Source organism: Tursiops truncatus, chromosome 6 (assembly GCF_011762595.2).
Source record: "Tursiops truncatus isolate mTurTru1 chromosome 6, mTurTru1.mat.Y, whole genome shotgun sequence".
NCBI lineage: Eukaryota > Metazoa > Chordata > Mammalia > Artiodactyla > Delphinidae > Tursiops > Tursiops truncatus.
Genome location: NC_047039.1, coordinates 61,457,391 through 61,481,302, shown reverse-complemented (window position 1 = coordinate 61,481,302; position 23,912 = coordinate 61,457,391). Strand labels below are relative to the sequence as shown.

Sequence of the window (23,912 nt, the reverse complement as noted above, 5' to 3'; positions counted from 1 at the left end):
GGATGGGAGCTGAGGAAAGGAGCCGATCAGACAGGACAAGGAATCAGGGAAATGATAACTGCCCCTTTCTCCTTTGGGAAATCAGAGGACTTAAAGGTCACGGTATTAGTTCACAGGAAGCTGATGCTTGTGTCTTTCTTGGCAGGGTTTTAGGAAAACTGGGCAGAAAGGGCCCACTCCAATGGCCAGCATGCCGAAACCCCATCACCTGGAGGACCATGCACTAGAGGCATTTCTGAAGCATGATGTAGCACTACATCGAAAAGGCACAAATAAACCCCAAACCCTAGCACACATTTATCCAGTTTTTGAAGCAGATTAATAGAATAACCAATAAAACATGTATAAAAGCTTTAATTAAATCTGATGAAATAAAACTTCATGTTTTATTTATGGACACTCCCAACATGTAAAGGATTCAGGGACACATTCATTTTTACTGCCATTTCGTCCTCATATCTATAATTAAATCCAGGCTGCAGCTCTGGCCCAAAGCGATGCGTCATTTTAAAACTGGCCTTGGACACTCCCTCCCCCACCCCCATCTGCTTTTAATTATAATTACCAATCCAATATGACTGAGGCGGATGGTAAAACTAAACAAAATAATAAAACAAACAAACAAAAAATGGTTGCTGCCATCATGTTTTAAAACGAAATGCTAAAGGAGGATTTCAGGCAGGTGGGCGCATCCTCTATTTCCAGTTTTATTATGTACCAAGTGCACAATCCCTTCATTTTACTTTCGACATAAAAAAAGGACTTCATGAAACAAGACAAAATAACTTATGATTATATGAAACATAACTGTGACAAATCACAAAACTATACATATTAATAGAAAAAAGTGTACCTAATTCTTTAAAAGATTTATGACAATAAGCACCAGATGTGCCCCTAGAGTAAAATCAGCCCCATATCCAGTATGATATATGCAGTTCACTTCTCTACGTGAGTGTATATAACTATGTACAAGAGTCTGTGTGATTTATGGGAAACAGATTTCCACTTTTTCCCCCCAAAGTGCTTTATGTCAGCAACATTACACAGGATGCTCTGCTGTCTGTACAAAATAAATCTCTTCTATCCTACACTCGCCATCTCTCCAATGAGTGTTTTTTTTTTCTTTACTCATGGCAAAAAAAAAAAAAAAAAAAAATGTAACCACAGAAATTCCACACCACCAACAAAAAGTGCCATTAAAAATGCTGCTATAAAATGACATGGTCAAAACAGTCAAATAAAATACCAAATAATTAAATTGGACATTTACAATCACTATTCCCGATACTTCAAGGCAACTGGGAAGCAAGGTTCTTGGATAGGGGGTTCAACACTTACCTCTGTTCTAGTATGCTAATGTCCTTGACAGCTGCTAATTTTAAAACAGAACAACACCAAAGCTCTGTTTTATCAGTGGAGACTTTGCTGTGATTGACTGAAGACCTTTTGTTCATTTTGGAATCACCTAAATAATTTGGGGTAGACATGGGTAATGGGAGATACCCCACAGGACTAGTAAATATTTAAATAATATTTAGCAGCTGATCAGAGGCTAAATTACAGCTTACATTTTGATGCAGTCCCTTTAGGGAATTAAGACAATGCGGCAAATGAAATGTCTCTAGGCATACTGATTTTTTTTTTTTAATGTAATAGGATAATTGGCTTTGCGCTGTATTTTCACAAGCACCAGTCTTTTAAAAAAGGGGAATGACAATCTCTCTTCAGATGTTTACGAAAATGGTTACATATCAAGAGTTAAAAAGACCAGGAAATGCAAGGAAATGAGTTTTTGAAGTTTCTACTTTTACTGCTACAAACATAATGATGAAAGCATATATAAATCTTGTGCAGTGTGAAAGCAAGCAAGGAACAAATTTTAAGGTCAGGCGAGATTCTGGAATCTCAGGGCAGCGTGTGTTGTCTCCAAGGAACCTGGAGGTGTCCTGTCCTGGGGCCCTAAGCTCAAACCTGCAGCTGAGAGGAAACATGGAAGGGGAGTGAGGGGCACCCAGCCTTGCAGGCTGCACTGGGCCTGTTCCCTCTCCCAATTCCTGCTGGGGAAGGAGGCCCCGCAGGTGCGCTGCTGTCTGGCACCCTCTGGTTCCCTGGGGCCTCAGCGAGGCCAACGGGGAGACTACAGATGTGCACGAGGATCTCCTCCAGCCAAAGTTTCTGAGGTTCAGCTTCTGGCTTTGTCCTCCTAACCTGTTTTCACCTGAAATTATAGCAAAAGCCACAGGCAGGCAGACAACATCAGCTGCAGTAACAACCTTGCCTTTCCCTTTTTTTCCCTCCTCATCACACAAATGAAATGTGTTTTGAGTTCCCTGTAGAGGCTCCAGGATTTAGAATGAATAGATTGTCTCTCTAAGATACCAGAGCTTTCCCTTCTCCGCAGGGTGTGACAAAGGACATGGTCCCTGTTTAGGCCAAGTGACACAACCCAAAAAGCCTGCCAGAGGGGTGGGACTTTGTGTGCCGTCTGAGAACTCATGTGGAAAGAAAGCCTGACGTGAATTCTTTTGTAAAGCAGAGCAGATTTTTGTAAAGTGAATGACTTGTCTCTTTTGCAGACACGGATGTCTGCATGATGGCTCTCCTCAGATCAGAGCCCACTGGCCAGAGAAACTAGACTGACTGAGTGCACTGTCAGAACGGACCCTGCACTTTGTTCTTTATTCGGCTGATTCTACTTCGTGTCAGAATGAAGTCCGGAATCAGGCAGAACACTACCAACCGTGCGGCCAGACGGGAAGGACATGTCTGTCAGGATAAAAACTGTCACCGGATCCCAAGTCTGACACCAAGCTGTTTAATTGTCTTGTTGAAGATTATAATTATCCCAGTTTGACAAATAGCATTTTCCCTCAGAGAACATTTTTAAAGAGAGAGAAAAGAAATCGTGAGAGGCGAGAGTACTGGAATATCAGAATCTACCAGGTGTTTTTGGGTTTTGGCAATTTTTATAGCCTATGTCACAGGACTCTGGATCTTTTTAATAACTTCGTAAAGGCATCACAGAAAACGGCATCCTATTCAGGTTTGAGATCAAATGGCCGAGAGCTCTGGGTAAATTCCAGGCCCTCAAAACAGAGTTTCAGACAGAAAGGTTGCCTCCTTCTGGCCACCTTTCCAGAACTGTCCCCTCTACCTGCCTTTGGCCAGACCTTGCTCAGAGGTGGTGAGCAGGCAATGGCGGGTGGTGGGCATGTCTGAACCACAGTCAAGAAGAGGGTGAGAGCGATGCAAAAAGAGGGAGAGAAGGAAGGCAAGGGAGCAACAGACAGGTGAGGGGAGATCCTAACGGAGGGAGCAGAGGCTGTGCAAAGTAGCCAGACATCAGGCATCTCTAGTTTGGTTTTCTGAGAACCCAGGAGCACACGTCCGTGTGTCCCTGCTCTCACAGCTTCTAGCAGGTCCCTGGGCAGAGCACCAGAGCGGAGGCCATGGGTGAGCCCGTCAAGTGACCTTTTCCTTTGAAAAATGTTTTCGAGGTGGAGCCGCTGAAGAGTCAACCCACGAGGGTCTCTGTGGCAGCAGTGGGAAGAGGGTGGCCTACCCCATGTCCCTCAGGTAGCCTTTGCTAATGCAACACTAACATTCCGGGCGCTCACAGGTGCTGCAGGGTGCGGGCAAGCAGAGCCACAGCGGAGGCAAGACGTACATAGCTCGGGGCATTAAAATAATTATTTCCATCCAAAGAACAGACCTCTAAACATTGTTTTCCTTTAAAAAGTAGACGTAAGTAACAAGTCTTTAAAATCAAAGAACTAAGATAGGTTGCATGAATATAAAACAAGCTGTAGTGCTTCTCAAGGGCCTGTGCTTGACAGAACTTTCTCATTTTGCTTTTGGAGAAACACTGAAAGCAAATGGTTAGCGTGGGAATATCTAAGAGGAGAGAGGCAGCCAGCTCACTGGATGGCAGGCTGGCGCTGGGAAACCTGGGGTCCTCCAAGAGCTGAGCCCACGCTGTGCTTTGGAAGTGGGTTCCCCTTGCTGTGCCTGGCTCTTGGGTGGGATAGTTCACTGTGCTTCTGGCAATTTGGGTCACCCTTCCTTGTTTGGAGTTTCAGCAAATCCCCAAATTACACTTTCACGTGCACATCATCTCACTGGTGTCCTTTGAAGGTTGGCAGCCAGGGAGTAACAGGTATCCGGTAGAGTGAGACTCTGAATTCCCTTTGAAAAGAGTCCTGCTGGTCACCGGCAAACCCAGGGAGAAAAAGGAGCAGCTGCAAACACACCTACAAAGCCCAGCTCTGACCATTCAGCCCTGCCCTCCAAAGACACACCTGGGACTCGGCAGGTTCCGCTGATTCGCTTGACATCCTTTTTCTTACAGTCTGTGAAAGTATAAGAAGAAAAGGTGGCAAGGAACAAAAAGACTCTGGATGCCAGTGGTAGTGGAGGCCAGGGGAGCTTTTAGCCTTCAGTATAGACAGAGGAGAGCTGGCTAGGACAGCGATCCACAGCGCTGATCTGCAAGAACGTGGTGTCTTCAGGTCCACTGCGAAGAGACTCCCCAAAAAGGCTTGAGGAACCCGAAGGTAGATCACACACTGGAAGAGAAAGAGCGCACAAGTCAACTGCTACCTTGTCGCAGACGCCGGGCACGCAGGGAGCAAATGCTGGCTGGGGCTGAGGAGGAAACGGTGCCGGGCCAGGCCCTTCAGCGGGTCTCCCCGTCCTCGGGCTCCTTAGGTGGGGGAAGAGGCTGATGGGCAGGCAGGTGGCTAAAATAGGACTTGGCACAAGAGATGGGCTGAGTAGCAATGAAAGTGAAGTTCTGTAGGGAAGAGTGAGGGCGGCCTCAAAAAGGAGGTGATATTACGGTTGAGCCATAAAAAAGGATGGGATTCTCACAGACAGAGAGATAAAGAAAGAACATTCCAGGAGGGGGAAAGAGGGAGCGAAGACAGAGAGGGGACACGTGGGGTCAAGTGTGCTGGCAAAGCTCAGGTACAGAGCATGTAGGGAGACATGTGAGGAGGGCACATGAGACGTGAGCACAGGTCCGGAGAGTTCCATCAGGCTCAACTCCTGGGGGCTTCGAATGCCTTGCTGAGGACAGTCGACTTTATTCTCTGGGAAACTACAAACTACTGAAGGTAGCTGAACAGGAAAGTACCTTATTTTATCCTTCATTTTTGGAAGGCAATGGTTATGGTAGCTCGGAGGGCAGAATGGTAAAGATAAGGAGCTGACTCAAGGAACTTGTCGGAAGGCTGTTGCCTAAGTCTGGGAGAGACATGATGGCACCTGAACGAGGGTGGTGGAAGTGGGGCTGGAGAAGGGCTGGAGAGGAAGATAAGAAGAGAGACATTTCACGGGCAGACCGAACAGGATGTGATGTGGTCATGTGCTGGGTCAAGTCTAGTCCAGGCTAGTCACGGGAAACCTACCTGATCTCACCTGCTTGTCTGCCCGAGTGTCTAAGTCACAGACACCAACACACCTGTAATGCCCGAGTGAGCTGAGAAGGCTCTGTGGAAAACGTCAAAGCCAGTCTGGCGCATAGACGTGGGGACCAGGCAGTCCTCGAAGGAAGGCACCACACTGCAGGAGCTGCTAGGCGGCATGGTTCTCTGAGAGTCAGGGTAATGTGGGGGGCAGAATGTCTGCAGCTGCCCATAAAATCCTGAAATGAAAGCATGGCATTGAGCTACTGCAGGGCACAAGTTCAGAAGATCATTTCAACCTGGCTAGACCCTCACTCAGCCTGGCTTCATATGACAAAATGCCTTTAACCCTTAAGCCCACCTACAAAACCTTCTGACCAAGCATTCATAACGTACTACCTGAGCAGAAGCTCTTCTACCTCCAGGGGCTTTTTATTTCTTGCTCTAGTACCTGAAGCTGAAGGGCTTCACACCTTCCCTAGACTCTCCAAAGAGTCCTGGACACTGAAGGCCCGTCCTTCAGGGGACATTCCTACCCCACGCCCTCTCACCCGTTTTTAAGTGCATCTTCCTTAACTTCTTTTATTTTATAGTCTGTTTTCCACATTTCGTAAAAACCTGAATAAAGCTCTTAACAATGCTCACCTTAAAAAATGCAACATAGATCTATCCATCTGTACTTCCAACAGATACATTCATACATTTATATTTTTTCTTCCTCATTATTTTGAATAGGTACATAGTATCTCATAGTCAGATATGCAGCCATTTACTTAACTATTATTATTGCTGATCTTTGCAGTAAATAGAAAAACTGGAAGTGAATAAACAATATAATGAAGAAATATGTGGAAAGATTTCTTAATATTTGAAAATAATCAACATTTTGCTAATCTTGTTTCATTTATCTTTTCAATTTTTTTCTTACTCAATGGAGTTTTTCCCTTGGGGTCCTATGTGGCCCTTTTCTATGATTCTCCACACCTTCCATGATACCTTACCATTTCCCTCTTCCTCCTTGTCTCATAATAAATTTAAGTAAAAGATTACTTTCTGGAGTATGTGGTTTTAAAAATATAATGAAATCTTCATTCAATACCTTATTTCATGGTACCTGTTTCCTCAACTCTAACATGTGAAAGTCACTGTCTATTTCACTGGGTGATTATGAAAATTAAGCAAGTCATTGGATAAGGAAATCCATACATAACATTTGAAAGTGCTTTATGAATGTCAGTTATTGATATCATGACTCTGTTTCTGGTGAAAAAAACAAGGGATTAGTAGAGGAAGTGCCCCCAGTGTTCCTTCCACAAACATTACACGATGGCGAATACAGAACTAATTCATGGACTTTGGAGCCCTAGTCCTGTGTGCTTTCCTCCTCTAGAACTGCTTCTTCTTATGGAGTCACCTATCAAGAGGTAGGGAAGGTGCTATTTGGGTTGGGTTCTTTTTAGCTCTCTTTAAGTACAACTGAGGCACAGTAACACATCCAACCTATTATGATCACACCCTTCTCATTTCTGATTAGTACTCTCAAGGCAGACTACCCTTGGCCAGGAGGCTTGTTCTATGGTCGCTAGGAATATCACCAAAGAATGTGTGCTGAACTGCTCACAAAACCACAGACCAGCCCTCTAGGAGCTTATGATACAAGACAGAGGATGGATACAGATATATGAACAGGGTACACTCACAGTAGAAAACAAAATAACATTCTTTGTAAGTAAACAGTAGTATACTTTATGTAGAATCAAGAGAAAAATCCATATAAGGTTTGGGAGGAAGATTAAATTCATGTTAGCAGTATAGACTAGGAAAAAACATAAGGAAATTCCATGTCAAGGCAGGAGAACAAAGAATGGAAAACTACTGGCTCTTCTCTTTTTGACGCCCTAAGTCTTCTGCATGGACTCAGTAGGCAGACGGGCAAAGGACCCAAACAGATCACTCAGATACGCATATAATTTATCAACCAATATGGACAACTGGCAATTCTCTAGCCGTTAAAGCAATAAAAATCAAGACAATGATAAAATACCATATTCTACCTATCACATAAGCAAAGATTTCTGAAAGTCATTCTTGGTGCTGGACTGAGACTGGTGACAAAGGCACCTGTGCAGAGTGTGCAGACATTGCAAAGGAGTATAAGCCTCTGTAAATCACTTGACAACCTGCATCTAGAACCTAAAAGTGTTCATACTTCTGGACAGGGGAATTTTTCTTCCAAGAATGTATCCTAAAAGTGTATTCTGAAAAACAGAAGAAATTCTGCATGAGGTAGTCATCACAGTGCTAGCTGTCATAACAGAAAACCAACAGAGGAGGAAGAATGGCCACCCATAAGAGAACGGTTGAACAGTGGTACATTTACCTAATGGGAATGTTAGGTAGCCATGAAAACAGTATTTACAAGGAGTTAACATCGTGGAAAGACGATTATAAGGTTCAGTTGGAAAATAAAGCAAGATACAAAACTGAATAGGGAGACTGGGTTCAGTTATGTGGAAGACTATGTATAGGACAGATTGCAAGGCAACATATTTATAGTTGTCTTTGGGGTTTTTTTGGCTTTATGTTTTTCTGAATTTTAGTATCAGTGAAGGACAAGTACTTTGGAGCCAGACTTCCTGGGTTCAAATCCTAGCTCAACTGCTTACCAACTGTGTAGTCTTGGTGAATTATGTAGCCTTGCAGTATTTCAGCTTTCTAATTTGTAAAACGGGATTAAAAGTAGTACCTAGGGGCTTCCCTGGTGGCGCAGTAGTTGAGAATCCGCCTGCCAATGCAGGGGACACGGGTTCAAGCCCTGGTCCGGGAAGATCCCACATGCCGCGGAGCAACTAAGCCTGTGCGCTACAGCTATTGAGCCTGCACTCTAGAGCCCCGTGAGCCACAACTATGAAGCCTGCTAGCCTAGAGCCTATGCTCCACAGCAAGAGAGGCCACCACAATGAGAAGCCCGCGCACAGCAACAAAGACCCAATGCACCCAAAAATTAAAAAATAAAAATAAAAAGTAGTACCTATACCTTAGTGAGTTATTATGAAGATTAAATTGAGTTAATATTTACATATTATACAATATAATTGGAGAATATAATTAGTATTTATATAATATATTTTAATAACACAATTTATATATGTTTGCTAAATAAGAAAAATAAAAAAGTAAAATTACATCACAATAATGTAGCTCTCAAAAGTAAAATGTTTATTAAGAGAAATAAAATTTTCAAAAGGGCAACAAGTAAGTCCTTCAACAATAACCAAATGTAAGAATGGACAAGGCAGTGGGCATGTAGCTCACTTCCAGTTCCCAGGTGGAATCCTCTGGAACATTCTTGGCCCTTGGGACCTGGGCTATATACCTCTTTCCCATATTGGTTCCTAGATCCTTCACTAATTGACACACATTCTGATTTCTTCACTCGTCCCCATGTAGGCTCACAACAGCAACAAACTTGAGTGGGCTGAAAGACCTGGGATGTGCAGTTTCATTTGGGAGGTTTCTTGGACTGATCTTGACTTTGGGTACCCAGTGGCCAGGCACATGTAATCACGGCATCGCCATCAGGAGGAAAACATTACCAGGAACCATCACAGTTGGTTTATTAGAATGTAATGTCGCCGCACGGAACAAAATAGACAATATTTGCTATTTATATCCCTATGCTGGCTCTGTTCATATTTGTCACTCATATATACCCTGATAGCATTCCTCAGTGTAATATTAACCTTCCAGGAAGACAGACTCCCACAACTCCCCACATAGGGACATTGATCATTCAGGTATGTCAGGGACAGTGATAGAGACTTCCACTGGCCTTTTGTGAAAACCAATTCATTCTCTCTTTCCTGTCTTCTCCCTGCTTTGAAGACATGGCAGGAATTTCACATGGCTTCAATCTACATTTGAGTGCTGTAAAGTGTAAGAGTACAAAAGGTTCATAATGCAATGAAATACATCCAGTGAAGTTAAATAGTAAACCCAACATCCTGAGCTCCATCTCCCAGTTTCCCCTGTCCATCTGGGTCTGAGTGAGAGGGCCGAGTGAACTGTAGTTCCTGCCTGTGGCTTTCTTGGCTGGCACGAGAAACAGTCAAAACCAGAATGGCCCCACAAGCATGTTTTACCACGCTCACAGCCAACTCAGGGAAAGAAAATCCTCTTTATTAAATCCCTCCCTTCAAGAAGCCAGTTACTAGAGATGCCAAATACACTGGTGTGGATGACTGTGGTCACTCAAATCAAAGAGCTTTAACATAGCCTCTTCCCACTGCTATTTCCATAAAACTAACATAATTTTAAAAGATTCCATTAGGATCTTGCCACACACAAAAAACCAGAGAAAGCCTAACTCATTTTCTGATGAATGGCTCCTGTATTCCAGCTGCTGAATTTCATGTAGTAAGTTTGGAAGGAACACTACGTCAAGGACCCAAAGCAAAACGCAGCAAGATGTTAACACATTTCGTGGGCATAAAACATAAGAGTGATGGCAAGGTCAGCCAATCTGTCAGTCAGTCAGTCAATGACAGTTACTGAGTACTGGTCAAGGTGCTTTTGGAGAGACCAAAGAACTAGAAGATAACACCTTGTCCTTGAGGATTGATAATGCAGTTGGAACAAGAACACATACACTTATAGTAGCAGAAGAATGCACACATAAGTTTATGTTGGCAATAAATATTAGTCATCACATTTAGTTAGAAAATCACCCCTCCCCCATTTTAGAAGTTATTTTACCTCCAAGAATGGAGGAGAAGAGGAACTTGCAGATAAACTGACTTTACTCAAGTTGTAGCTCCTGAAGGTCAAGGAGAATCATTCCTCCTCTTGTCAATTTTGGGAAGTATTTTTCCCTTCTAAAAACAAACTTGTTTTTCTAATTATTAAAATATTTTGAATTAATTGTACCAACTAGAAAATGTAGAATAGTATATGCAAAGAAAAGAAAAATTATCTTTATTCCTACAATTCAGACATAGCCAGATATATACACACAAAACTGGAATGTTATACATATTGTTTTGTATCCTGTTTTCTCCCCTAATATTACCTATGAGCTCACATAGTATTAAAAATCATTCTTTTTTTCCCAATAAATTTATTTATTTTATTGGTATTATTTTTTTGGTTGCATTGGGTCTTCGCTGCTGTGCACGGGCTTTTCTCTGGTTGAGGCGAGTGGGGGCTACTGTTCGTTGTGGTGCGCGGGCTTCTCATTGCGGTGGCTTCTCTTGTTGCGGAGCACGGGCATTAGGCATGCGGCTTCGCTAGTTGTGGCACGTGGGCTCAGTAGTTGTGGCTCAAGGGTTCTAGAGCGCGGGCTCAGTAGTTGTGGCACACGGGCTTAGTTGCTCTGCAGCCTGTGGGATCTTCCTAGAATCAGGGCTTGAACCCGCGTCCCCTGCATTGGCAGGCAGATTCTTAACCACTGCACCACAAGGGAAGCCCTAAAATTCATTCTCAAAAACCTCTCCTCTTTACTTTGTCATGTGGGGTCACTGACAGCTCTGTGATGATCCGTTAGATCAGGAGTTCATGGTTACTCTTGCTGCTTAATGATGATGAAGTAGCCCCATGAAGCTGAGTGTGGATTTCCTTCCCAACGTGGAAGGGGAGTGGAAAAAGTTAGAGGAGAAAGGAAGCGCATGACTAAATACAGTAATGGAAGGGTATTCTCTAGGGCAGCGCTGTCCAAGAGAACTTTGTGTGTTGATGGAAATGGCCTCTATCTCACTGTCCAATACAGTAGCTGCATGTGGCTACTGAGCACTTGAGATGTGGCTAGTCGACTGAGGAACCAACTTCTACATTATATTTAGTTTTAATTAATTCAAATTTAAATGGCCACATGTGGCTTGTGGCTACTGTACTGGACAGCACAACTCTAGGGATATCTGCATTCTCAGGTTTAACAGACTTTCAGTAATGTTTCTGATTAAATTCCTAGGGAACAAACATGACCCACCAAGAGTTTCAATAAAAGCCAGATAATGATTCTTAGACTCCTGGCGTTCAAGATAAGAAGTATATTAGACTCTTTATTACATTTATCTTTTCCTTACAAATTTACACTCTAGTCTTGGGAGAAGGAACCAGAGTATAAATACTTCAATAAATAAATAATGGTCACCCAACTCACAACCCTCATGAGGGCTGATGCGCATTGTTTTAAGCTAAACTTCCAGGGCAATTCAGTTCTCCTGCAGGAACCACTTTCCTTTCTGGAAGTAAGAGAAGGAAAAGGAAACACATCACCCACTTTCTTTCCTGCAGACTCTGGGCCTAGCTCCCTGTGTGTATGGGAGTGGCAACAGCATAGGTGGGTCTCCAATTTCCCTACGACTTGATGATGAAATAAAGTTCAATACAGAGGCTCTACCTTACACGTATGGGTGGAGATGAATACCATCAGTCTAAACTTTGTCAAGGTGCTATGTCAGGAGCTGTGCCCCTAATGGGTTTGTTTATATACATAGCAGATGGCTTTGCAAAACAAAATTCTTGTTCTCCTTTATGGTGAGGCTGAGAACCACCACCAAACTCTGGGCACCAGGAAAAGAGTTGGACGGACAACATTCAGAATCAAGACTGACCCTTTCCTGCGGTAGGTTCTGCCCAGACCATGATGCCAACTTATAGATGCAGACAGCCCACCTGTGAAGCTCATCACAGGCATCAGGAAGGGCCCCCAGAACTAATTCCTCAACCAGAGTGTGGCCTGATCAGGCTGGGCAGGACCCTTTGTGAAGCTCCTTGGAAACAATGCTGAGAGCAATTGCTTCCCAAGACCCCTCAATATCTTCAGACAAGAAAGCTCTTCAATTCCCATGTGATCGGAGAGTATCATTTTAGGCATCCAGGCCAAACACTGTTGTTTTCAGATACTGCCCGAATCTCAGGAGTCATCTGTCCCCTTGACCTTTCAGAAGAAACACTGGCTAAGCATGTGCTTACCTTTGTTATTGTATTTTTATAAAATGGGGGTTCACAGTACCTACTTCATAAGGTAACTGCAAAGATTAAAGAGGATTAAGAGATGACCCATGTGAAGGGCTGAGCATGTGCCTGCACACAGCACTCTACAAATGTTTCTTTTCACTTTTCTTCCCTATTCTTCTAATAACACAAACATTTCAACTTTTATGCCTTCATTTAGTCGACAACTATATGCTAAGCACTTACTCAAGTGCTGGAGACACAGTGGTGCATAAAACATACTCCATGCCTTCTTGGAGTTTATGTTTCAGTGAGAAAGAAAGATAAACATACAAATGAGAAATCAAGTAATACAATTTAATATTATATGTGACAATAAAAAGGAAATTTTCTTTAAGGAATATACAGAGATGCAACTCTTTTCTCTAGACTGCATTCAAGATAGGAAGAGGAAAAAGCTCAAATAAGAAGGAAGTTTGGGCACTCCCAAAACTTTTAAAAAAGAGTAGTGATTATGGTCCCTGTTGTTTGGCCCTGTCTGGTGAGGGTAGATATAATTAGGAGGTCATCCCGTAGCTCTGCTGAGGACCAGCCCTGGCAGAGTGGGTTTTTTTTTTTTTTTTGTCAGTGGTACTGATCAATTCGTGCCTGGGTAGGAGAATAAGCAGATGTCAGTGACAGAGGCAGAGCTGGCAGTGCTCAGCTTTTTGGTGGTACAGCTGTTTGCTAGCCAAGTGGAAGCAGGGATGTATGTTTATGAGCTTTACAACTCTTAACCATTTTTCCACAGAGACTATAATTTTGTGGGTTACTTTAGGAATTGTAGAGTTTTGGGCCTCAGTCATGATTGCTGCATGTGCAGGGGCATGGATAAGCCTAAGTGATGAACGAGAGGGCTCAAATCAGAGAGTTCCAGGGACAGGGACTCAGAAAGAAGATGCATGGCCTACTCCCTTTCGCTACCCTTATTTCTTCTTCTCCAACACTCTTATGGCTCTTTGTGCGTTCCCTTGTACTCTCTGGGGACCCTTGCACTCCCCCCTTTAAATACCTTCTGCAATCCATGATACAAGCCAATGAGCAGAAAAGAGAAAAAAATAGGTAAGTCTCTGGTAAAGCTCTTAAAGGCTCTAAGAATATGATCTCTGGCATCACATCTTCTCAGCATGATTTAATGACCTCCAACTTTACTCAGAGAAAGGCAGGGAATCATACACTTATTACTCACATGGTACCTTTTTAAAAAACTTAAAAAAACTCCTTCTTAGGCAGCCTTTGATATACCTGTCTTATAAGTAGGTGATTCAAACAAATGTTCTCATTTTATAGACAAAGAGATGGAAGTTGAATCACATGCCTTTAAACCAATACTATTGGTTATATGTTATTGTGCAAATAAGAGAAAAGCGGAAAATTCATACACTCATTTTAATATTTAAAAACATCCAGCTATTTGCAATTATTCATGGATCTAGCCTTTATCTTAAAACAAATGGGGAGCAGAGCTAAAACAGTCATCATATACTTTTCTACTAAGTCCAGAGTTTTCTCATTTGCAGTTCCTTTGCTTTGGCATTTTTATAGACATTTTGATTAGTGTTACACCAACCCCTCAGAGAATTCTTTCAGAAGGAAGGAGAGGAACTAATATTTATTTGCTCTGAGATAGGCATTATCTTAGGTGTTTTAAATAGAAAATCTTCATTTTTACAACTTTTTAAAAAACTGAAATATAGTTGATTTATGATATTGTGTTAATTTTAGGTATACAGCAAAATGATTCAGATATATATATATATATTTCAGATTATTTTCCATTATAGGTTATTACAAGATATTGAATATAGTTCCCTGTGCTATACAGGAAATCCTTGTTGTTTATTTTATGTATAGCAGTTTGTATCTGTTAATCCCATATTCCTAATTTACCTGCCCCCCACCTTTCCCTTTGGTAACCATAAGTATGTTTTCTATGTCTGTGAGTCGATTTTTGTTTTGTATATAGATTCATTTGTATTATTTTTTAGATTCCACATATAAGTGATATCATAAAATATGTCTGTCTGATTTACTTTACTAAGTATATTCTCTCGGTTCATCCATGTTGCTGCAAATGGCAATATTTCATTCTTTTTAAGTTACATCAACTTTTGAGTTAAGTAATATTGTCCCCAGTTTACAGACAAGGAAACAAAAAAGTTCAAATAACTTACCTAAATCCTTATAGTTACCAAGTTTCAGAACTAGGACTCAAACTCTGGTCTGTTTGGTAACAGTTCATAGAGACTATTAGGGCTTAAGCTCACAGACAAATCATTTCAAACAAAATCTTGCCATTTTTGTTGAGGTCTCTCACTGCCAGATTATAGGCAAAGTTACTCAGACTGGATCAACATTTCATGAAGTACATACATTTTCATTAGGCAGAAAAGCATTGAATTAATTAACAAAATTGATGAAATTACCTAAACACTGAAAATTTCGAAAAACCCTGAAGAGTAGAAACAGAGACATTTCAGAAATTTCTCTTGGCCAATTTTCTGATTTAGTCACTATTTTATTTCTATCCATTGCATGAACTACCTGGATCTGGGTTCAAAGCCTGGATAACCCATTAACCAACTGTGTGTCTTTGCATAAATTATTTTCCTTCTTGAGCCTCATTTTCTTTTAAAATAATATCTATTTTATAGGGTTGTGGAAAACATTATACATGAGAGCATTTATAAAAGCATCTAGTGCATTCCCCAGCATGTAGTAGGCCCTCAGTAAATAGTAGCAATTATTACTACCATGAAATAAGCTTAGCTGTATTTGTAGATTCTGTATAATGCACATGCAATTCTTAAGCAATTTATCTCTCATAACCCACCACCCTTAGGTATAAAATGATGCTGATCTTGGAAGTGAAGCCTCCACAGTTTGGTTGTCATTTTTCCCCTTAGCTCCTGGTCTTGGCCAACAACCTCAGCCAGGTCTTCATGTAGTCAGAACTCTACTAAGCTTCCTCCCTGGAAGTGATGGAGAAACCGGCTCTTCATTTTAATATGGAGTCTATAAATGGGGAAGCTACAGGAACAGCTCACAGACTGTGTTAGCAAGACAGATTTTTCTTCGGGCTGAGAACTAAACCAGCTTGCAAAGCACTCGAGCTATTTAAGACTGACATTTAAGTAACTACTGTACTAAGAAAAAGGAAAATAATGGAAATAATAACCCTGAACATTCCATTTGGCACATTCCTTTTGAAGGAACCAGGTTACAGTGGTTGGAAAGCTGACCAGTGGAGCAACCTCCTGGTCCCCTAGTCCCTGGTCAGATGGGTTGCAGCATGTGGGCTTCAAGTTAGACAAGTCCACCTGGTTCCAAGAAGTGGGGCCATTTTCATCTACAGCGTCTACCACTAGCCTACAGGCCACAGAGGGATGCATTCTGCACACTCTGGGTGCTCTCCTCTGCTCGTGCACCTCGCAGAACCTCACCTGGTCTGAAGCAAGCTGCTAACGGCATTTATTACTGTGAGCCACACTCGCTGTCCAAGTTGTATACCTGGGGTAGGGGAAGAGGAAGATGGTCTGCTACTGATGTCTGCAAAGTTTCAAATAAGGGGATGAGAGTGGGCAGAGCATTTTGCTGAAAAGGGCAAAAAGGAAGTGGGAGAAAGCAGAGTGAGAAGGAAGGCATGTATAAAACCCTTTTGGTTAAAAGATGTAATCGATTTTCACTAAAATATCTTCAACCCAACCAAAACACTAATGCGTGGTGGCCTACGGCTTCCAAATTCTCAGAATGATAAGCTGCCGAAGTAAACTAATTGCGATGTGTCTCAGTAATTGCCGTGTGTGGGTATGTACAGTTACAGTACAATGGTTCAGCGCATCCTCATAATGACAATGCGCGTATGGCAATTATATAAAACAGAGATGCTCAAAACCAGAAGACCCAAAGATTCTTAAGATGGATATTAAAGCCAGCTTTGCCATTTACTGGCTGTGTGGCCTTGAGGAAACCATAGCCTCTCTGAGCCTATGAGTCCCTATTGATAAAAGGGGGAAAATAATACTACTGTGGCAGCATGATCCTCATGATAGGGAGGGGGAGAAGCACAGGGAGCAAACGGAAAGAGACTCAGTGCCCAGTTGCCCATGATTTGCCTCCTGTACTCCATCACCCGCCTATGACTCAAAAATCCTGGATACATATAAAGCCCAGAATGAAGGGTGGAGGAGTTGGACATTCTTAGTCTGATGGGTGTGTGAAGTAAACACTTTGGCCATGGGTCAAGGTTGAAAGGAATGAGGTGGGAATTTCTCTATGAGAGGGGGTTACTCTGTTGCTGGTGTGTATAACCCTCTTAGGTGGCTACAAGGATCAAATGAAATAATAAGTGTGAAAATATTTTGCATACAGTAAAACACACTGAAAATTCCAGCCCCTACTGTCTCATTATAAGCCTGGTGTTACTTATCATCCTACATTCTCTGAGTACAAAGGTAAATTTACCCTCGGTTGTGTCAAGCTCTGTTGCATAAAGTTCACAAGCAACCCTTTGACTCAGGAGTACTTGAGCCAAAAACAGAACAAGGAAAGCACGGCAGAGAATGAAGATTTAATTCTATCTGTCCTTGTCCTTCCAAGCAAGCTTTGCTGTAAGAAAGGTCTGGCAGAGAAGAGGATTCCAGATAGAGACGAAAAGGGACATTAACATGAAATGCTGCAGCCTCCTCTGAGAGCCATCCTGGTTCTCTACAGCTTTTAGGTTGTGCTGCACTTACAGAACTTCCCCGGAAGGTAAAGGGAGAAGGAAGCTGGAAAGTATTCCCTCAGTCACTGGCCAATTGCTTCCTTTGGATTATCTCTGATTGGGGAAGCACGGTGAGGTGGCACTAAGTCCTACACTTAGGGTCTAGGCCTGTGGTTGTTAAAGTGGGGGCCACAGCATCAGCTCCACCTGGGCTCTACGGCAGACACAGTGAATCAAATTTCTGGGTGGGGCTTCCCTGGTGGCGCAGTGGTTGAGAGTCCGCCTGCCGATGCAGGGTACACGGGTTCGTAACCCGGTCTGGGAAGATCCCACATGCCGCGGAGCGGCTAGGCCCGTGAGCCATGGCCGCTGAGCCTGCGCGTCCAGAGCCTGTGTTCTGCAATGGGAGAGGCCACAACAGTAAGAGGTCCGCATACAGCAAAAAAAAAAAAAAAAAAAAAAAAAAAAAAAAAAAAAATTTCTGGGTGAAGGGCCTGGGAGTGTTCATGTTAACAAGGTGTTTCTTACCCTAAAGGTTTAGAAGCCCTAAGAACATCTTTACATGATTTTCAATCTTTGGCAAGTTTTCCAAATGGAATACCAATAGGAAAAAACAGAACAGCTCTGAGTTCATTTGAAATGGAGGAGGAGAGCTCTTCGTATGGGCATCTCTTCCCCCTGGGCTCACCCCCAGCCCTTTCTGCTGGACTCTGGGGGCTCTTGGGGATAAAGCAATGATGACTGTCCCAAAGTGACTTTAGATTACAGACATAGATCAGGATGATCTCCCTCCCCACCCCAGTACCATTCTCTTCTTGGGCAAGGTGCAATCACGGGACCTCAGTTGAGTGACTCAGAAGTTCTGGGCTTACTGTTGGTCCCACACTGATCTTGTGGCCTAGACTTCTGCTGTCTAGCTGTAACCAAACTCCCATGTTATATCCGCTCCACTAACTAGGTGATTTCTTGTTTCCCTGAATCCAAGTCTATGCCTATACAACTTTCCAGCATTCTAATCTCTCTTAGAGTGGGCACCAGCTCACACTTGCACCAATGGCTTGACTGTTTCTCCTGCTGAACCTCTGCCTCACAGCTAAGTCCCTGTTACATACTGTGAAGCTTCCCCCAAATCTGCTGTCTAGAATATTATAGTGAGATGAAATCTGGGCTTGAAGTAAAAGAAATCTATATAGGTGGGTTTAAGAAAGCAAAGCGGACTCTGCATTTGTCAAACCTGATGTATGTCATTGGATCCCCAAATTCCTGTCACTCCTTTCCATCTGGCTACTAGGAAACTTGCCTTTTCATCTTGTCAAACCTTGGGGACACTGACTCCTAACGTGGATAACTCAATTTATGATCTGCCATCCTCTGCTCCGCCCCTCCAGTTAGACAGCCTTCTTCCCACTACCACCTGGGGGTCACACTCTGATGAGTATGTCTAGTCTACAGGGTCTTTCCTTTTCTGCTTACTCTCATCCCACTGCCCACCAAACTCTCGATTTTAAAGTATGTATTAGGCATCTCAAATGTGCCATGTACTACAGGGATTAAATAGATGACATGATTCCTTGCCTACATATGGACCATGAAGAATACTGTCTCACGGTTGAGTTCAAAGGTTTTGCTTGCCAAGAACCATTCCTTACATATAAGCTCACGACAGGCAGGGACTTCTATTTTCTCTATTGATGTAGCTTTAGCACCCCAAACAGGACCTGGCACATAATAGGAGCTGAATATTTGAGAATGAATAAATGGATGAGTGAGTGATACTTACACATAGAGCCTTTGGTGAAGATACTGATGGTAAGAGGAACCACAACTGAGCTCAAAGATTTTGATCTATGAACTTTGTACATAATAGCCTATCAGGAGTTTCAGAAAAATAAAGTGACTTCCCTTTCTAACACTGAAATTTTCTTTTAATGGAGGAAGAAACAAAGACAATGGAAATACAACTGCCCCTGTCAAGATGACCTGGAGAGTTTTGCTGCTCCAAGCCACCATTTTCTGCTGGATGCCAGGAGGCCACTGAACCTGAAGAGGAACAAGAGTGGGCAGGAGAATTAAGTGGCTCAACTCATCCACAGAACACTTTGCACTCTTTTAGGAAACCATCCCAAGGTCAAGGAGTTTCTGAGTTTCTAATCTGAGTTTCATCTCTAAATAGGAGCAGAAATATATTTCCTACTCTCTTCATAAAGTCATAATGAGGATCCAGGTATTCATCCAACAAATATTTTATCGAGCAGTTTCTTTATAGCTACCAGGCAATAATAATGATCTTGTACCTAAGAGTAATTTATAAAACATATATTGCAATATAAATGTATGTTCTATCACTGACCTCAATGGTATTGATAAAAACCCTACATCAGCCCAGATCCACAGACACAAACAACCTTGGGGTAAATATTTGGCTAATTCAGATCCCCTGAATCATTCGGCCATTCTGATGACAGAATTTAAGAATTTGAAGTAAAGGGATGTGGGATATGAGATTGGGTTTGCGGAGGAATGTAGGAGAGGAGCGGCTGGCCGTTACACTTAAATGATCTAGAAAAATGCCTGAATGTTTTTACTTCAACAGACTTGCATCTTTAAGGTCTAGTTCTCAAAGCCCTTACAGAAGAACGAAATAGAGAGTTTAGCCAGAGCAGTCTGGTTAGAAAGCAAAAATTTCTGTAATGAGAAAGAGCACTCACAATTGTAAGTAAATCAACTAGAAATTCTAAGGGAACTAGGACTGTTTTGCAACATGGTCTGAGCCCAGATGACCTGAATGGGCCCAGATCAAGCCAATTCTAGTGTTTTATTGTTGTTGTTCTGTTTTATTAACACAGTGGCCTTGCTACCAGTAACAAGATGTTTCTGATGTGTGTGTGTGTTTTCCCTTTAAGGAAACTCCAACCACAGCTATTCATATTTTTTCTTCTAAATGATGAATTGCTTATCATATTTACAAGGAAAACTGCAACTAAAAATACAAGAATTACAAGACACGGATTGCCATTAGTATGTTCAGACCTGAAGAGTTCAAATGTGCAGCCCCTAAAATAGACTTATAAGAAAATATTTAACTTGATTTTAAGATCTCTATTCATTAGAGGCTAAACTTCATAAGTTTCAGATATAAGACAAAACATTTGCTTCTGGAAAAAATGTCATTGCTTCCCCCAAAGAATGAAAAAGCACTAAATCTGTAATAATGTTCATTAAACGCTTTTCTATAGTTTTTTTTTTTTTTTTTTTTTTTCTGTGGTACGTGGGCCTCTCACTGTTGTGGCCTCTCCCATTGCGGAGCACAGGCTCCGGACGCACAGGCTCAGCGGCCGTGCAGGCTCAGCGGCCATGGCTCACGGGCCCAGCCACTCCGCGGCACGTGGGATCTTCCCGGACCGGGGCACGAACCCGTGTCCCCTGCATCGGCAGGCAGATTCTCAACCACTGCGCCACCCAGGAAGCCCCTCTATAGTTTTTAAGTTAACTGACAGAGAAGTCACAGTAGTCAATGAAACAGAAATTTTCTGGATCTTTTCCTCCTCTTCAATAAATTTTTGAGTTCCAATTAAGAAAACAAACTGTCATGCTGCCAATGACACAACCTGACTGGCAGGTGAAAGAGCAAGTGAACTACTTAATAAATAATATAGATACCCAAATAGTAGCTCCTGTTACTTAATTCCTATTATAACTGAACTACCTTTAGAGCTCAATAAAAATATTAAAAGATGCTCAGTCACATTACTAACCAAAGGAAAAATCAAAACAACTTTGCTGTACAAACTGGCAAGTATTAAAATGACTGACGGGGGCTGGTGGTGGTGGTGGTGGTGGGATGAACTGGGAGACTGGGATTGACATGTATACACTAATATGTATAAAACGGATAAGTAATAAGAACCTTCTGTATAAAAATAAATAAAAATTTTTAAAAATTCAAAACACTTAAAAAACAAACAAAAATAATAATAAATGACTGACAATATCTAGGGTGGGGAAATGAGCACTCTAACGCACTGTTGGTGAGAGTCTAAATTGGTACAGACTTTGTGAAGGAATATATGGCATTATCTATCCAGCTTTAAAATGTGCATACCCATCCATCCAGCAATTTCTCTTTCAGAAATATTTCCTAAAGAAAGAATGCAAAGAGATATATATGTGTGTGAGAGTACTTGTGTAAACACACAATATACATAAGGAGATTTAATATAGCATTGTTAATAAAAGCAAAAAGGAAAAAACATAAATGTCTTTCAACAGTGGAATGATTAAAAAATGAAAAGTTCCCATAAGTATTAAACTATACAATTAAAAAGGAATTGATTTACATACATTGACCTAGAAAGCAAAAGAATATATTTTGTTAAGTTAAAAAAAAGTGGGACTTCCCTGGTGGCACAGTGATTAAGAATCCGCCTGCCAACGCTGGGGACATGGGTTTGATCCCTGGTCCAGGAAGATTCCACATGCCATGGAGCAACAAAGCCCGTGAGCCACAACTACTAAGCCTGGGTGCCACAACTACTGAAGCCCACGCACCTAGAGCCCGTGCTCCGCAATGAGAGAAGCCACCACAATGAGAAGCACGCGCACTGCAACAAAGAGTAGCCCCCGCTCGCCACAACTAGAGAAAGCCTGCGCGTAGCAACGAAGACCCAATGCAGCCAAAAATAAATAAGTTAATTAATTTAAAAAAAAAGTAAGTCATAAAATAAAATGCAGAATGTGAGGCCACTTTATAACAGGGCACATGTTATGTACATATACATGAATATATTTCATTTTCAGAAGCATTTTTAAAAGTCTAAAAGGAATACTCACCAATCTTAATAATCGTTACCTTTGAGCAGTGGAATTAAGGTGAACATAGGCTGGGAAGCAACTTAAACTCTTTATAAGGTTAAGTACCCTAAGTACCTTTAAAAAAATGAACAGGTAAAGATTTTTTTCTAATTTAAAAAGTCAATAAGAATTTAAAAACTGCATTTAAGGAATGTGCTAAGAATCCAGTAATCCTGGTTTGATGATTTAGTAATCAGGCTTCCAAACAGTTTCTCCCAGCAGGCGTGTGCTTGAGCAAACATGTCACATGAGAGCGTGGGTGCGTGCATGCACGTGGGCACACACACACAGAGACACACAAACACACCAATACACATACACACCTGTGGGGTAACAGCACTGGGGGCAATCAGAGGGTGAGCTATCCCTTCCCTACAGGGACCGTGACAGCTCTTAATCCAGTGGTGAAGAGCATAGACTGTTGTCAGATGGTCCTGGGTGTAGTTTCCAGCTCTACCATTTCAAGATTAAGAAATCATGGGCAAGTTACTTAATGTTTTAGCGATTCAGACTCCTCAGCTGTAAAATGGGAATAAACAATGCCTTCTTTATAGGGTTGTTATGAGAACTAATAAGAAAGGCACTGTAAACATGCACCATACTGCCTGACACAGGGGAAAAAAAAGGCAAACATTTTCAGCAATCAGTATGCAAAATACACAAGACAAGTGGTTGGTGGGAAATCACTTTGTCTCATGAATCATAGTACCTGTATTGCCAGCAGAATTTTAGCCCTGTAAGGAACCTCATCTTTAATGGTTTCACATTTAACCTTCACACAAAAATAATTCCCAAGCTAACTAAAAACTCTTACAGTACTGTAGCTACAGGCATCATCATGAAGGAGAATGAGTGCGAGCTTTGGGGTCAGACTGTGTTTATAAAACCAGCTCTGATATTCACCAGGTATGTGACTTGGGGCAAGGTGCTTAAACTCTCAGTATCACCTGGGAGGCTAGAGTATATTAATATTTTTATTAATGTTATTGTGAGGATTAAACAATACAAGTGGAAATATCCAGCACACCCAGTATCTGGTACACAGTAGAAAAATGACAACAATAATAATAGCTCTAATTAACTGAGCATATCCTGCAGACCAGGCATTTTCTCTCATTCTTACACCAACTCTGAAAGAGAAGTATCACTATCCCCCTATTATACTCAGAATTTAAAAAAACAAAACAAAGAATCAAAACAAAATGAAAACAGACTCACAGATATAGAGAATGGGTGCTTTGCAGAGGGGAGGGTGGTCAGTGAAACAGGTGATGCAGACTAAGAGGTACAAATCTCCAGTTATATAAAAAGCCCCAGGGATGTAATATACAGCATAAAGAATATGGTCAATAATATTGTCATCACTTTGTATGGGGACAGATGGTTACTAAACTTGTGGTGATTATTTCATAATGCATGTAAATGTCAAATTTCAGTACACCTGAAAATAGTGTACATAATATTGTACACCAACTGTATTTCAACAAAAATAAAATAGTCGGGAAACTTAGATTCAGGACATTGCATGACTTGCTCATAAGATTCCAATTCAGATCTGCCTGACTCCAAAGTCTTTTTCTGCAGACTTTTCTACAGCTTTTTCTACAGCTCACTGTTTCTCTTCCTCTATCACCTTGGGCAAGTCACAACCTCCTCTTCTGGAAATCTCCTCTTCTGAGATACGGTGACCAATTTGGGGGTATGTAAGCTAGTGGCTGGGAATGCTTTGAAAACTGAAAAGTGCTTTCAAAAACAAGGGACTTGCACCTACGAGCCCTGGGAATGCCTCAAAATACCTCTTCCACAGGGCTGCCACTGCTCAGAATTTCACTACTTGACACTCAGTACCAGATGTGCAAATACTCATGAGAAGGAGTATTGCATTAAATTTACCTTAATGTATAAGTGAATCATTAAATCATCCTATTTCCTCTAGGGAGAGGTCCCAGGCAGTT

The 23,912-nt window shown here is 41.8% G+C and overlaps 1 protein-coding gene across 6 annotated transcripts in view; it reads right to left on the bottom strand.

Annotated features, from left to right (window-relative positions):
• Positions 1–367: 367 nt before the first annotated feature.
• GLIS3 (GLIS family zinc finger 3) overlaps positions 368–23,912 on the bottom strand; it is a 507,224-nt gene continuing 483,679 nt past the window's right edge. For 5 of the 6 annotated variants that reach the window (XM_033858126.2, XM_019934153.3, XM_033858124.2 and 2 more), the window contains 2 exons: positions 5,465–5,647; positions 368–4,568 (listed from right to left, as the gene is read on the bottom strand). In XM_033858126.2, the coding sequence (XP_033714017.1) occupies positions 4,432–4,568; positions 5,465–5,647 (320 nt within the window). In that variant the 3' untranslated portion in view covers positions 368–4,431. Of the gene's footprint in view, positions 4,569–5,411; positions 5,648–23,912 lie in introns of all 6 variants that reach the window. The other variant, XM_033858125.2, reaches the window with a different exon arrangement.